Consider the following 16442-nt stretch of genomic DNA (forward strand, 5'->3'; position numbering starts at 1 on the left):
CTCTGGAATGAAGAGCTTGTCGCATGAGGAATGGTTGAGGACTCTGGGTCTGTACTCGTTGGAGTTTAGAAAGATGAGGGGGGATCTTAGTGAAACTTACAGGACACTGCGAGGCCTGGATAGAGTGGACCTGGAGAGGATGTTTCCACTTGTAGGAAAAACTAGAACCAGAGCACAATCTCAGACTAAAGGGACGACCCTTTAAAACAGAGATGAGGAGGATTTTCTTCAGCCAGAGGGTGGTGAATCTGTGGAATTCTTTCCCGCAGTAGGCTGTGGAGGCCAAATCACTGAGTGTCTTTAAACAGAGATAGATAGGTTCTTGGTTAATAAGGGGGTCAGGGGTTATGGGGAGAAGGCAGGAGAATGGGGATGAGAAAAATATCAGCCATGATTTAATGGCGGAGCAGACTCGATGGGCCCAGTGGCCTAATTCTGCTCCTATGTCTTATTGTCAAAATGTTCCAAAGTATCTATTTTGTGTCCTCAACTACATTCACCCACCTTATGCTCCAATCTATTTGCTGGAAACCCTAGTGATTCAAAGATATTACAATCGCATCATTTGTAATAACATGTAATTGACTTTTCAAGATCTTATTTTCCTAATAATTTTTGAGAAATTGGTAATGCACCCACACTGAAATAATGATGCAATGAAATTATTTTCCAAAGGAACAACTGACGTTTCAAAGTATTTGGATGTTTTGTTCATAATACTTTTATTGCAATTATTGACATTTTACAATGTGTTTATCAATGTGTACATTTATTACTCTCCCCCATAAGCAGTTGCTCAGCAACACTCGGTGGTTTCTTGTGTTTCTCACTCCCGTTAGGGCATGAACCTGATTACCATTACTTTGCATGCATTTAAATGTTCTTGTATGGCACAACGCCACTCTTCCAGGAGGGTCAGATGTTCCAACACCAGTGGGAATCATGACTGCTCTCCAGCAGTCGATATGACCACGCTGAGGGCACAGCGTTCATTGTAGCCCCTGGGTGGTGAGGGGCATGGCATGGCAGAGCAGTGCCCTGGCACTGTCCCCTAGCTCCCTGGCGCTGTCTGGGCCTCCAGGGAACCCCAATGTGGGAGGAGGTCCCACCATGTGGGAATGCCAGCGATGGGGAAGGGAGGGGGTTGAGGGGGCAGGGGTGCTGAAGCCCCGATGTCAGCACTGGTGGTGGGGGGCACGGGGGCCTTTGCTTTCACTTTTGAGATAAGGGCGCCCTGTAAAAAGGGCTCCCCAATCTCTGTAAAGCTGGGCTTGCTGGCTGTATGAGGCACAAAATGCACCACCCTGTTTAATTTGGACAAAGTGTCAGAAGATCTGGAGATAAGGACTTGAAGATGCTCTGGGGAAAAATATGGCAGTTTTCAGTCAGAACCTGACACTATTCCATTTTTAAAATTCCACCCATATATATTATTATTGCGTTACTGAACAATCTGATTTTGAAATTGAACTGGAAATTCACATTTCCTTTTATTTTCCCCTCACTTGCTTGATTACTTGAGCTGTAGCATTCTGGAAGTTTAAAAAATATATATTTTGGCCTTGTGGAGCTGTGGCACCAATAGTTCATGAACATAGTCACTTGGTACTAGAAAACCTGAATATTGCTGGAAAGAGAGACATGCTGCCAAAGCTTTTTGTCTTGCACTCATCAGGTCAAACGCAAGAATGCAAAATTTCAACAGATCACAACAATCGATACTACAGGAGAAAAGCTTAAATCAGACATTTGTTGAACAATGTTTTGTTTTATTAATTAACAGGATGTGGGTTTCACTGGCTGGGCCAGCATTTATTGCCCATCCTGAAACCCCCTTGAGATGTTGAGTGCTCTAATAGCTACACTAACAACCAATTTAAGATAATCAGTTGAGCTTGTAATGTTGCCCATTTATGCTTGCTAAAAGCGGCATGCATTCATACATAGGCGCCTGTTCTCATCAACCAAAAGGAATATGTTCAATACTTGTGCCTTCTTGAATTATTCAGAAGCTTGGAGATGCTGTCCATTGTCTCCTCCTTGGCTATACCTCAACCATTCAAAGTTAACTCACCAACCAACTGTACAGATTTTTTTTCTTGTAGTATAAATTATTGTGATTGTTTGAAATTCAGTATTCTTACATTTGTCCGAATGAGCGCAAGGCAAATAAACTTTGGCAACAGGTCCCTCTTTTCAGCAATTAAACTTTTCACAATGTTATTTTCAATTAACGAATTATGCTAATTAATATGGAACTACTGTAACAATATTTGCAACTATTTTAAATAAATTGTTTCCCAGAATCTTACCAAAGGCTCTTGGTCTTGTACAGTGTTATGCCATGCTAAAACTGTACTGTACATGAAAGGTATGGTCTGTTAATTATATCCGCTATGATTAAAATGGATTGCAGATAATTGGGCAAATATTTGGAAGTCTTCAGCTAGATGTAGTACTGAAAAATAATTGTTATTTACAGTAACAGCTGGATGAAATTGGAATGTCTGTACTGATACAAATCAAGGACCACTATTTTCAAAAGAAAGTTGGGTTGCTTAGCCGTTTTTTTTTATAAATTTAGTGTACCCAATCATTTTTTCAATTAAGGGGCAATTTAGCGTGGCCAATCCACCTAGCTTGCACGTTTTTGGGTTGTGGGGGCGAAACCCACGCAGACACGGGGAGAATGTGCAAACTCCACACGGACAGTGACCCAGAGCCGGGATCGAACCTGGGACCTCAGCTCCGTGAGGCGGTTGTGCTAACCACTAGGCCACCGTGCTGCCCGCTTAGCCGTTTTAATAGTTTGTGTTGAGGAAGGGTTTGACCCTAATCCGCTAAATAATTTGCTGAAATTTCTATGACAAACGTGATATAGCAGAAATGGAAAACTCACTGTTTTGTTACTAAAATGAAAATGATGCTGTTACAGCCATGGGAACTGCTAGGTCTTTAAACACTGAATGCTATCTGAAAGTGGTAAGAAGCAGTTTTTCCTAATTCCAAGGTTGGTAACCTTCAAGACCGTAGCCGTGTTAACAGAATTCCCCAGAGAGTGGAGAGGCACGCCATGAGTTAACACAATCCTTGAAAGGTCAACACAGGATGAACTACATGGGCCATTGTACCTGTGCTAGCTCCACATAAGAGCTACCTATTCTAATGCCACTTTCCATTGCCCTTTAATTTTTTTCCAAATGTCTATTGCATTCCCTTTTGAAATATCATGATTGAAGTAGTTAAAATAAGCATTTTTGAAAATACGTTCTGCATTTACATTTTTTCACTTGAAGTTTGCTAACTTTCCCCTTTGTGGATCTAATAAGAATCCTAAATTATGCCACTCCCACAACTTTGTCACTAGTGATGCACTTTTGCAAAGAGGCATGCAAAGGTAGGGGAAGAGGTTACTCGAATTATTGCCAAAGAGATGATGGGCCTAACAGGGTTAGCAAATGCGCTTGGGCGCACAACAGTTTGAGATGCTTGGAATTGAGTCAAACCTAAATTGCACTTGGCAGAGCTTATAAATATATATATATTGTTTTAAAACACTAACATGTGCAAATGTAAGATTTGGCTGAATTTCTGTTGATATTGCTGATCTACAGGATCAAAGGCTACCGCCTCTTTCCTATTAAGAACAGCAATTATCTAAACCTGTTTATGTGACATGAGTGTTACACCTTCCCCCTGAAATGGCTAAAGCGAAGGATTTCGCTGAATCTGTAAGCATGTTTTTTTTTCTCTGTCAGCTATTAAAGGAGCAAATTGTCAGAAATGTAATTGGCAGCAGTGTTGTGTAACATTCATTGTGGTTGTAATAATTGAAAACTCTTGAAATTCAGTAGTCTGCTAAATTCCTTTATTCAGAGCTGTACAAATTACTGAAGAGCACCTACACACCAATACGTGGAAGATTGTTCCCAAGTTAGCTGCAAAGTGATGTGCATAAAAGTACCTTCAGTGATCAGAAATGATTTTGGAAAGTTCCAGATCCATAAATGTTTCGGAATTAGGGGTCTGAATAATTAACAAATCAAAAACATGTCAATATTCCTACTTTTACGGAGGCACCTATTGCTTCACCAACTTCCAATGATTCACTAAACTAAGTCCATAACTTCAAATTCATATACTTCTATGAGCTTAGTAACTCGACCGTAAGACCTTGGCATCTGTTTTGTTTTCTAACATCCTGGTAATTGCATGATGAAACAATAATGGAGTTGTTGACTAATCACTGTAATCAGTCTCCTTGTATGTAAGACTTTGACAATGTTTGCAATAAAATATATATTTTTTAAATTAGCCTATGACAGACCCAGACCTGAGATGAGAGAAACCCCCAACAATGTTGGGGAATTTGTCCCTTTAAAAATTAGGTTTCGCTCAGATTTGATTTCTGGTAAATGATTGTGTGACCAAGTTGCCTGAGAGATAAACAATATAATAATAAAGGGTCAACAATGAATCAATTAAAGGGTGACTAGATGGTGGGCTCGAGCAGTAGTTGTTAGCGGTGGAGTGGGCCAAAGTAGGGTGCTCTTTCGGAGGGTCTGTGCAGACTCGATGGGCCCAATGGCCTTCTTCTGCCCTGTAGGGATTGTTTGGATTCTATGTTAACTGAAGGATTCCTAAGAATGAGTTTGACGTCCGGGATAGCCAACGTCAGAAGAGAGAGAGTGAGTTTTAGGTGCAAAACTCCAGAGATAAATAACGTTAGAATCAAAAGAGTTCTAACCTGAGGTGGCTCTGCTTAAGATGCTAGCTCAGAGTGTCTACAACATGGGCTGATGAGAGGAGATTTGAAGGGAAACTTTGCCAGAAGTAAGCAGGAGGGTCCAAGAAATATCAGCCCGTATACAAATCTGTGAAGCAATACTCTGATCAACTGGGTTATTTTTCAATTTCTGTTAAGTCTCTGATTTCATTTTTTTGTGTGTGTGTTGGGGGGGGGGGGGGATTAATATCTTTAACATAACCGACTATTTAAGATAACATGTAATTATTAGTATTCATGTTCTTTTATTTTTGTGCATGAATCTTGTAGCTTCAATCTTTTGCAAAATTACTGGGGTCCAGATTCTTTAAAAAAACGTTGTACTGACCTCTACTGAGATCATAACAATGGGTGTACTAATTGATTTATAGCTGCTATTTCTTTCCTATGATAGCTTGGAGTTACTCTTGCCCTGTTTCTACCTAGTTTAGCTTCTTAATCCGTTACTAGGTCATCCAGCCTCTAAATGTTGCTCAATGGTAAGAGGAGTGTTGGAGCTGGTCAACGGGTATCCTACCATTCCCCCTGGCTTTTGTAAGGAAGCGTTAGGGTCTCAGCAGGCAGCTCCCTGCACCAACACGGCTGAGGTCAGCTGTGAACGTGCAGGCATGGGACGAGCCTCCCACTCCGCGATCCAGTAGTTTGCTACAATGTGCTATCACCCCATCTCATGGGTTCAAATTGCGGATGGAGGCTTTTATTTTTGGGGAATGCCGTCTTCACTCATTCAAGCTAATTTCCCTTTCCCCCCTTCACCTGCCCGTCTCTCATGCATTGCACTGCATCCTGATTCTTCTAATAACTTGCTGGGCTGAGAATGATGGCTTGTCTAAAATTGGGATTTGATAAAAGTGCGCTTCTCCCAGAATTGCATTGCTATTTACCTCTGTTTTCTTTTAACAAGACAGAGAGCGGCGTCGTTGCATGTGAATAATGTGCTTGGTTTGGTTTAGTTTAGTTGAAATAATCTACCACAGAATGTTGCACATGCTTGCTCACAATATGCTCTGCCTGATATGCATCCTCTGCATTTGTGTGGTTCTCTGTTTTCAGACAGCGGTGGCTATGCTCGCAAACGTTCTGCTACATCTGTTAAATTAGCCTCTGTGAAGAGAGTGCAAAGTTCTCCCAACTTGTTGCTGGTTGCAGGTATTAATTAGCATTAACTCTTAACACCGTAACTTAAACTGCTGAAGTGCTTCTGCTTGGTTGGTATCAATATGAAATGTGTGATTATTCCTGCAGTGATGGTTTCTGCAGCATTATCAACCTCAAGAACTAAAAATGTATTTGTTCCTGTATTTCTTGTGTTTCCAGAACATTACAAGTTTCAGTATTGGTGATTTCATTTCAAACAAAAGCTCTCTGCATTTCAAAAGTGTCAGGATGTAAATGTCAGCTCCAAAACTTTAAATGAGTATCTACGTTTTCTCTTCTAAATCCTATAGGCCCAAACTTCCAGAAGGCGCACTCCACTGGCAGAGTGAATGTTCGGGCTGGCATGTGTCTGCTGTAAACTTTGTTCCACATTGTATGGGGTCACTAACACACAAATGTATACTTGCACCTGTAGTGTGTCCCATCAGGAAATGCCCTGATGAAGGCAAGGAAAGCTATACTGCACTGTGCTGCTGTGATCCAGCATTGAAAGATCTCCTCTGCCACAGAGTGGCCTAACTCTACAACTCCCATCGGGAGCTGTTGGGCCATCTCTGGGGTGTGAGCGATCCACTTAGTTTCCTCTTGCATTTCGGGGCCGACCGAAGGCCTGAATTAGAATGCCTCCTTATAGATTCTCTTTTATGAGAGAGCCCATCAAGTTTTGAGCCATGACGCACAAAGTTTGGCCCTTTGGATGTGGACATGCATTTGAACAGGCTTCTGGTTTTACAGGCCCACACCACCACCTGCTGGGCCCAGTAGATTTAGCAGTGAGCCAAAGACCTTTGCAGATTGGTCAGAGGCCGCCCCACTTCTAAATCGGTAAGCATTGCACCATGTTTACAGTCAAATTTCCACCACTTGTGTTTTTTAAAATCATTTATCTGAGCACTTTTATACATTAGCAACAAGAGTATTGGGAGTATAAAGGCTGGTTGACGAGATGAATGGTATCGTGAGGTAATCATCAGGAATGCAATCGACCAGACTTGGCAACCTGGATGTGGTTCAAAAATGTACGTGTACAAAGGGAGATTCTGTCTCTTTGCCGTTGTGTACTGTGTTTTTTAAATAGGAGAAATGTTTTTCCAAATCTGAAAGGGGTTCAACCTGATGTCCTCATGAACAACAGATCCAAAAGACCCAGCGCCGGACAGCGTGCAGTATTTAAATTAGTCGACTGTTTCTTCCCATCAAAATCGAATTACAGTCAAAGCTTAATGCAGACTCCCAGAATAAATGTACCGGCTGAGCAGCTAGCTGTTTTGTTGTCTCAGTCAATTTAATTTAAATGACCCTTGCTAACAAGTGCTGCTGAATTCTGAGAAACTCGCAACTATTTGCCAATTCATTCTGCGTCTGCATCAGAATTTTGATAGAAAGCTTAAAAAGAAAAGAATTATACTCCACCTCTGCCCAATTAATTGCCCGTGTTGCAACTGATGTCGAGGTTCATTTTTTGTTCAGTGTACAAGGGGTTGCTAGCAGAGGCTTCACTAAATTTAAACGGCCTGCTGAGCGGTGAAAACGTGAGTACAGTAATTAGGAAAAGGTTTTACACTTGATCAGGCTTGTACAGTTCGGTATTCTGCTGGATCAGGAATTCTATATCATGGTGTTTGGATCAGGCATATGTTTAATTTATTCTTCAAGTCACATAGAGAAATATTAAGTTGTGAATGTAACTAGCTGTCATTTTAGGAATTGTGGGATTGATAGCAAAACAGCACAACTGGGGCCAAGGCTGTAGCTTACACCTGGAATATTAAGGATTTCAATATGTGGCTGGAATAATGCCTCATGAAGTTTCTGTATTACAGTAATAACTAAAGTGTGGTGTACAGGAAAGTAATGCCTGGGAATTTATCAGAGCTTTATATGGGCCATATGTGTGTTGGGGAGCACTAATATTCACTGTCCAAAGTGCATAGTGTTCGCACAGTGGCAGGCTTTTGGCTTTAGAAGGAGTGGAATGTAGGTTGACTAAAATGATACCAGCCCTCCCTTAAAATACAAAGAGAGACTATACAAACTAGGATTTTATTCTCCTCTTAGAATGCTAAGGAGTGATTTAACCAATATTTAGACGGTATTAAAGGGAACTTGCAGGATGGATAGAGACAAACTGTTTTGCCGGTTTAAGGAGTCTAGGACTGCGGGACATAGCCAATAGGCAGAGCCAGGCCCTTCAGGAGTCAAGCTTGGAAATATTTCCACATGCAAACTGTGATGGAAGTGTTTAGAACTCTCTTCCATAAACAGAAGTTGGTGTTCGATTGATTTGAACAAAATCACTGACGGGATGTGGCCATCGCTGGCGGGACCTGGTAGGCTTTTATTAACCAAAGATAAAAACAGGACCGAGGCAAAGGCTTGCATCTGAATTTCGGCCAGAGATCAGCCATTATCTCACTGAGAGGTACATGGACTTGACGGGCTAAATGGCCTCTTTTTCCTATTTTCCTAATAGTAGTTTGAAGAATGGCTTGTGGATGAAGATGTGAAGTTTGTGAATGAAGATCACGGGTGGCACAGTGGTTAGCACTGCTGCTCACAGTGCCAGGGTTCCGGATTCGCTTCCGGCCTTGCGTAACTGTGTGGAGTTTGCATGTTCTCCCTGTGTCTGCATGGGTTTCCTCCGGGTGCTCCGGTTTCCTCCCACAGTCCAAACATGTGCAGGTTCGGTGGATTGACCATGCTCAATTGCCCTTTAGTATCCAAAGATATGCAGGTTAGGTGAGGTTCCAGGGATGGGGTGGGGGAGTGGGCCTAGGAAGGGTTTTCTTTCAGAGGGTCAGTGCGGACTCGATGGGCCGATTGGTCTCATTCTGCACTGTAGGGATTCTATGGTTCTATGTGCTCAAAGGTAATTACTGCCACTATGTTCCATATTGTATGTGCGTTGCTGAACCCTGAAATTGAGCAGGGGTTTCTGCAAACTATTTGCTTGTATTGAAGGGAGCTTTCACAAAGTTGAGTCAAAACTGAAAATTGTTTTGTAACAATGGACGTTCGGTTGCATGATCCAGTAGCACTGCAGCTGACTGAGCAGGAAAATGTTCCATGTTACGAGAATCAAGTATGAGGAAGGACCGTTCAGCCCATGTAACTGTCTCCATACTGAGTCCATGTACGATCGGCTTCACTTTCACACAACCTGGTGATTTTACATTTTAGACAACAAGAACTTGCTTTTCAAACTTAGCAGAGGAAAAAAAATCAGCTGGTCTCCCAAGTTTCAATCCTGCTTCTTCGTAGCTATTGATCCAGCTCCCAATGAACGCTGGCACTTGATAATGAATCAAAGTTACATTCTTTGATTGTTCCACATGTTCACTATCAAACGGGAGGTTTCTCATTTCTATCCTTGAGGCTTACAGAGTATTACTACTAAGGGGCGGCATGGTAGCACAGTGGTTAGCACTGTTGCTTCACAGAACCAGGGACCCGGGTTCTCTTCCTGGCTTGGGTCACTGTCTGTGCGGAGTTCTCCCCGTGTCTGCGTGGGTTTCCTCCGGGTGCTCCGGTTTCCTCACACAAGTCCCGAAAGACGTGCTTGTTAAGTGAATTGGACATTCTGAATTCTCCCTCCTGTGTACTCGAACAGATGCCATAATGACAAAGTGTCACCCCACATCACCCAATGTGTAGGACTAACATCCCAAGGACAGCTTTGTAGAAGTGAATGGGGATAAATACCTTAGGGGGAGGATTTGAAGAACGGTGAAGAGTCGACATCAGGTCAAGGGCTGTCAAAGGCACATTTATTGGATTCTTTTGGCTTTTTCCCACACGAGTATTGGCAACATCCATGGTGTCAACGTTTTGCCACTGACAGCTTTATCAAGGAAACCATTGATGGACTACTCACTCAACTCAGTTTTTTTACCACTGATCAGCAATAGTGAGCTATAGATCTGCAGGCTTTCCAAGAGTATTATTGGTTGTATCTGTTTGTCATCCATTTAGCCCCTCTGCACAGTGTGTGAAACGTAAGGGTCTTCATTCTGACCGCCAGCATGTTTTGCTGGTCTCCAGGATACCTGTTTCTCTATCTGTATCGCTCTTATGTGAAAGGGATGGATGGTTTCTCGCAAACTAATGCTATCTTCTGTTTGTACCACCAGACAGAAAGGATGCATTGGCGCAATTAGAGATCTGCTATTTTGTTTGTATAAATTTAGAGTACCCAATTATTTTTTTCCAATTAAGGGGCAATTTAGCATGGCCAGTTCACCTACCCTGTACATCTTTGGGTTGTGGCGTTGACATGCACTCAGACACGGGAGACTGTGCAGACAGTGACCCGGGGCAGGGATCGAATCCGGGTCCTCAGCACTGTAGGCAGCAGTGCTAACCACTGTGCCACCATGCTGCCTAGAGATCTGCTATAATCAGAATAATTATCAAGCACACCATTGGGACCTATGTGCACCAGTTTGGATTCAAACACGTTGAACAGTCAAAAGGTGCATGGCAGTAAAGCTTCCCTTGAATTCATAAATAGTTCTTTTCAATGACATGTTCCATAAAACTTCATCCTACAAATATGCCTTGCCTTAGAGTTTGATTAACAGGGTGTCAAAAGTCTGAAAGTGCAGGATAATGAAAATGGCTATGAGGTATGAGCTGCAAAATGACAAATTCAGCACGGAAAGCTAGGAAACATGGCATTACCTTACACTGCCTTTCAATGAGCTGCCTCATTTCTTGATTGTTCAGTCCCCATCTAGAAACTCAACATCACCGTTGATGGATTATCCTTATTAACCCTGTGCAGTTCATCAAATATAGGTTTCTTCTTTACTCGAGCAAATAACATAACCGCTTATCACAAGTCCAGCACATTTACTTAATTTATTGTGTGGTCCCTTGTTGCATGTCCTCTGTGCTTGTGGATTGTTTGTGACAATAATTCTACTTTCCTAAGACTCTTGGAAGTAAGGAGTATGTTGGAGGCTGTTCGATATTTCATTCCAGCTTCCTGGGATTCTTCACATTCTGATATTGTGCTGCCAAAGTATGTCAAGTTTTGGCCTTCTCAAAGGGGGTCAGTAGAATGCATTGCTACCCTTATACATCACCTTGTCCTGCAAGCAGTCAGCTAAGATTAAGAAATTGCAAACAAATAATTTGTTAACAGTTTGATGGGGATGTTGCCTATTACAACAGAACAAGCAAAGCAGCATGATTAGGTGGATAGTTTCCAAAGATGATGTGCAGGTTAGGTGGATTGACCACGTTAAATTGCCCTTCAGTGTCTAAAGGGTAGGTGGGGTTACAGGGCTAGGTGGGGGAGTGGGCCTCGGCAGGGTGCTCTTTCGGAGGGTCGGTGCAGACTCGATGGGCCAAATGGCCTCCTTCTGCACTGTAGAGATTCTATGGGTCTTGCTTTGCCTAATAATTCTTATGACCATCTAGTTCACCTTGTCCCATCCCGATTGTCACTGGATGCACTGATAACCTAGTTGTTGACGAATTGTGGCTTCACCCCAATAGATTGATTTGCAACAGTTCTCTGTGTGAACAGCTTAAAAAAATTGTTCCATGTGTAGAACGGAATATCCACTTGTTTGCTTAACATCACTGTACTGGAAGATTCTCGGTCATGCTGAACATTCATTACCCTGGTCTTCCCAGCCTGTGCTGTAGTATATCTCTCATGTAAGCATGATTCAGCAAAACCGACCTTTTTGTCACGCACAACTACATTTTTCCTTCACCGTTTTAAGTTTTGTCAAGATTGATATCTTCCTATTATCTTTATACTTCTAATGGGTTCAGGAGACTGCCCTGAACCCTTTCTCCAATAGTCCAGCGCAGCAGCAGGAAGTGGACTGTTTTGGCTGTTTCGACTGTAAACTGCGTTGTTTGAAAGGAAACCTTTGCAATGTCTGGTTTTCAAGCCAGCTATTTGTTTTGTAGCTTGCACTGCATACCAAAATTGCACAGTAAATCGCTGCTTGGTGCTGCTAGCAGGTGCTCACCTTGTTTATTGAGACTGCTGCTTCATTGGACAGGCTGCTGTGCCATTGGACAGGCTGCTGTGCATGAAGTTTTTAGAATATACGATAGCGCAGTTCCACCAATTTCCTGACTTAATTTTGATCTCAATGTCACATCCCCAAATTATAATGCGGCCAGAACATTGTGGAACCTCCCCCACCCACCACCCCCTCAATGGGTGTGTATTCGGAGGACTTTTTTCAAAAGATGGTTGTCTGATTCTTTTTTCTTCTTCTCGGCTGCTTTCTCCCATCTGCTTGGTCAGCGTCTATCCTGAATATGGCACGGAAATGTGCCAAATAACTGCACTCCCCAGACATATTTTCCACCCCATTGCCTCTCCCCATTAACTGAACAGCCAAGCAGTCGGACTCGATTTAAGCTGCATCCAGCAGTGCATGCAGTCCTGAGCTCTGAATTTTCTGGCATCGCTGCATGGGTAAATCACAGAAGGTATTTCACAAATCCTGGAATGGTCGTCTTCTGCTTTGTGCTGCTTCCTGTGTTTGGAAGCTAACAATGGCGCCAGGCTACATGCCTTTTTTTAAGGTAATTTCTCCTTCTATGCCCACTAATTTTGAGAGAGTTGACACAATTTGAAATATAATTTCAATATATACTCCGATTCATATTCATTATATACTCCTATTCATATATGAGTATTAGCTGAGTGTTGAGCTCTGTTCTTTGACATCTAAATGTGCACAAACATACACTTTGCAGCAGTAACTTCGACCAGGGTTTGTGCCTTGACTATGTAGTTTCTTTCCCATCCCTCAGTCCACAGCTACTGAGACCAATCCCAACCTCCCTACACATCTCTCATTGAGATCAGCTCATTTGGGCATGATTTATTTATCTATTCATTCATGGGACGTGGGCATTGCTGGCTGGGCCAACATTTATTGCCCATCCCCTTGAATTGAGTGACTTGCTAAGCCATTTCAGAGGGCATTTGAGTATCATCCACTTTGCTGTGGGTCTGGAGTCACGTGTCGGTCAGACCAGGTAAGGATGACCAGTTTCCTTCCCTGAATGCCATTAGTGAATCAGATGGGGTTTTATCACAATCAACGATAGTTTCATTGTCACCTTTTAATTCCAGATTTTTATTGAAATTGAATTTCACCACCTGTTGTGGTGGGATTCGAACTTGTCCCTGGATTACTAGTCCAGTGAAAACACCACTACCCCCCCCCCCCCCCCCCCTCCTGACTAGTGTTGACTCAGTCAATGGGTCACGTCTTGCTGTTCACCTGGAAAAGGCTTATTGCTGTATTTGTGAAAACTACATAATATATGCCAATAGTGGCAAAAGTAGTTGCAGTAAATTTCTCTGGGAAGATCAAGCCCGTCACGACAAGTATTGATAGGGGCTGGTTTAGCTCACTCAGCTAAATCGCTGGCTTTTCAAGCAGGCCAGCAGCACGGTTCAATTCCTGTACCAGCCTCCCCGGACAGGCGCCGGAATGTGGCGACTAGGGGCTTTTCACAGTAACTTCATTGAAGCCTACTCGTGACAATAAGCGATTTTCATTTTTCATATTATCCGTGTGTATTAAGCAGCATGGCATCATGGATTCTGTTTCTACTGCAGCATGTCAGTGTACGTTGAGGTATCCAAACTATCCTGAGATTTTTAATTGTGACTTCATGTGCCTTCTGAGGTGGATAGAAAATGTCCGTTTTGATGAATAATTGTGAAATTCTCTTGGCATCCTGGACAAAAGTTTATCTTTGAAGCAGCATCATTCAAATAGATGATCCAATCATGTGGCTTGCTACTGTTTGTGGAAACTGCTTCATAGATCTGATTTTCATTCCTTGTCTGGAATTATCTGACATCAGTTCGGGTGACAGCACCCAATTCAAGGCTTCCGCTTTCGATCTCCATCGCATGAATCCTGTTGTCAAGTTCTATGATATGTATATAGATGTCGGTCGATCTGATGAAACTGCGGTGACCAGTGATGTGGAAACTCGCACCTAAAGGACAGTAATGTTTGGGAGGATATCTCTTTAGGCACTGTATCCCCAGAAAAAGTTAGCTCATTCAGCATTGGAAGAAAATTGTAGAGAAAATTGGATGAAAAATTTTAAGATACTATTAGTATAAAATAAGCAAATGGAAGAAAATGTTGTGGGCATTTATGGTGAAGTGGCTACTCGTAAAAGGATGACATCTTAAGATTTCCAAATTATTCCTACTCGGATACTATTAATATGATACGGTATTAATGGCTGATCACCCCTATCCAATATCACAGCATGTGATGGATTTAAAATATCAGCCTCTTGATATCATTTCCATGCTACAACTCTTTTGTTGTTGTTTTTCTTCCAGGCAAGGCAGATCGTCATCTGTTCCCAATGCAAGTTTTACCTGAAATAGGTTGCTAGCCTGATGCCAGAGGTTCACAGGAGTCTCTCTCACTCTTAGCGCCTGCCATTGGCATGTTGGAAAGATATTGCAGGTTGATACTGTTATAATACCCTAGGCTAGGGAGTGGTTGAATACAGCCCCCCTTGACCCAGAACCACAACACAATTGAATTAACAAATAATTCTCAGAGAAAAATACCCAAAGCCTTTGATTCTTGGCTGCCCAGTAATTACAGTGACCAGGCGTGTAAATTTAAACACAATTTATTGTTATTATTAACAAGAAGTATAATGAATTATAAAGAAGATACAACTGGCTCACTATTATTTAATTCCTAATCTCCCACTTCAATATGCTCCCATCCTCTCTCTCTCTCTCTCTCTCTCTCTCTCTCTTTATTATATATATATATAATATATTATACATACACACACACACACACACACACACACACACACACATGACAGACAAACTCAGAGGGAAGGGGAGGGATGAAAATAATAAGTAACAGGAAAAAGTGTCTTTGTTTCAGATGGTTCTCTTTAAGCAGACCTTCCTTCAAAATAAGCTTTCATATCTCTGCTGGCAGCCTGTGATGGTTTCCCAGCAGATTCAAGAGTCTTTGTTTCAGATGGTTGTCTTTAAGCACACCTTCTTTAAAAGTAAGCTTTCAGATCCAGGTCTCTGGCAGCCTGTAATAGTTTCAAGCAGATTAATTCATTCAAGTTCTCTGTAGGTACTGAAATCGATTCTCTCCAGAAAGAATGTGAGTTAGAGAGAGAGAGGAGAAGGAGCAGGTCCTTGTCATTCTTTCTCCAGATTTCAACTCTGCTCTCCTTCGGTCTCTGGAAATCATCCCACTCGGGCAGAATCCAATCTGTTACATGGCAGAATACAGCCTTTTGGCCAATTCATTGACCACAAGCCAACCAATCGAACTGAGTCCCACCCCATCTCTTGGGAGCCAGAGAATCTGGGTGCTGCTGTCCAAAGCCAGCAGCAATAAATACTGTGTTGCAAATTTTTGAATTCCTCATTCCCTTTGCTGCTTGTCTTTTTTTTTAAAATAATTTTTATTGAAATTTTTCGATACAAACATTTACCCCTATTACATTTTAAATTATAACACCACAAGTCCCCCCTGGAAAAACCTCCCCACGCCCTCCCCCGCGCGCACCCCCCCCCCTCACCCTCCCTCCCCCCCCCCCCCCCCCCCCCCCCCCCCCCCCTCCGCGCTATCAGTCTAGCAACCAAACCGTTTTTCCCTTTCTGCCGATGGCCTCGGGCAGTCCTTGCCCGCGACCCCCCGCTGACGTGCTCCCTTCGTTGCTATCTTGCTGCTTGTCTTAAAGATACATGTTGATGAAACTTCCATGAGTCAAAAATGATAAGGGCAAACAATAATGCAAGGGTAAATAAGGGAATCAGCAGGAATGACCCTTACAATACTCAGCCTGGGTTGTCTGAGTTATGTTCCTTGGCCATCAAGTCTTGGGGTGGGACTCAAAGCTAGAATTTCAGGTTCAGAGGCCGGGACATTCCCCACTGCACCACAAGACCTCCCTGCTACTACCATATGCAGTCCCTAAAATCTACCAAGGTGCAAATTGGAAACCTGCAGTGACTTGGTGGAGCAAGATTTTGGTGTTTCCCTTCCCTGTGCCACAGAAGAGTATAATGTTCATAGCCATCCACATGACAAGTACCTGGGCCAGTAAGGGATTAGAGCAAAGGCAATCCTGTACAGAAGCAGGGTATTCGGTGGGTGCACTTCTAAAAACCCCACCTCAGAAGCAGTATCAGTGAAACATTTCCCTGTTCTCTCCATTGTTGAGTGGTTGTTGACTTGAGGCATAAGCACAGGGGTGGAAAACAAATGTGGAAAAAGCTATCTAAAACTGTGGTTTGAATAACTATTTTGTTAATATGTGAAAATCAAAATATTTTTTTAAAAATGACTTCATTTGAACTTCACTTCAAGGCATTATCTCCACCTACTATTAATCCCAATATCAAACTTTATTTGGCTACAAACCTGCCAAATTACTTCTATACTGTGGGCTTGAGCTGAGTAATGACTTGACGCAGGTTTTGGATTGAGAATTC

General features: G+C 42.5%; 1 protein-coding gene across 1 annotated transcript in view; it reads left to right on the plus strand.

Moving 5' to 3' along the window:
- Positions 1-16442, plus strand: part of sorbs2b (sorbin and SH3 domain containing 2b) — a 531274-nt gene that overhangs the window by 323879 nt on the left and 190953 nt on the right. The window contains exon 4 of the mRNA XM_038805638.1: positions 5840-5935. Within this exon, the coding sequence (XP_038661566.1) occupies positions 5840-5935 (96 nt within the window). The remainder of the gene's footprint in view (positions 1-5839; positions 5936-16442) is intronic.

The sequence above is a fragment of the Scyliorhinus canicula genome, chromosome 8 (genome assembly GCF_902713615.1).
Source record: "Scyliorhinus canicula chromosome 8, sScyCan1.1, whole genome shotgun sequence".
Classification (NCBI taxonomy): domain Eukaryota; kingdom Metazoa; phylum Chordata; class Chondrichthyes; order Carcharhiniformes; family Scyliorhinidae; genus Scyliorhinus; species Scyliorhinus canicula.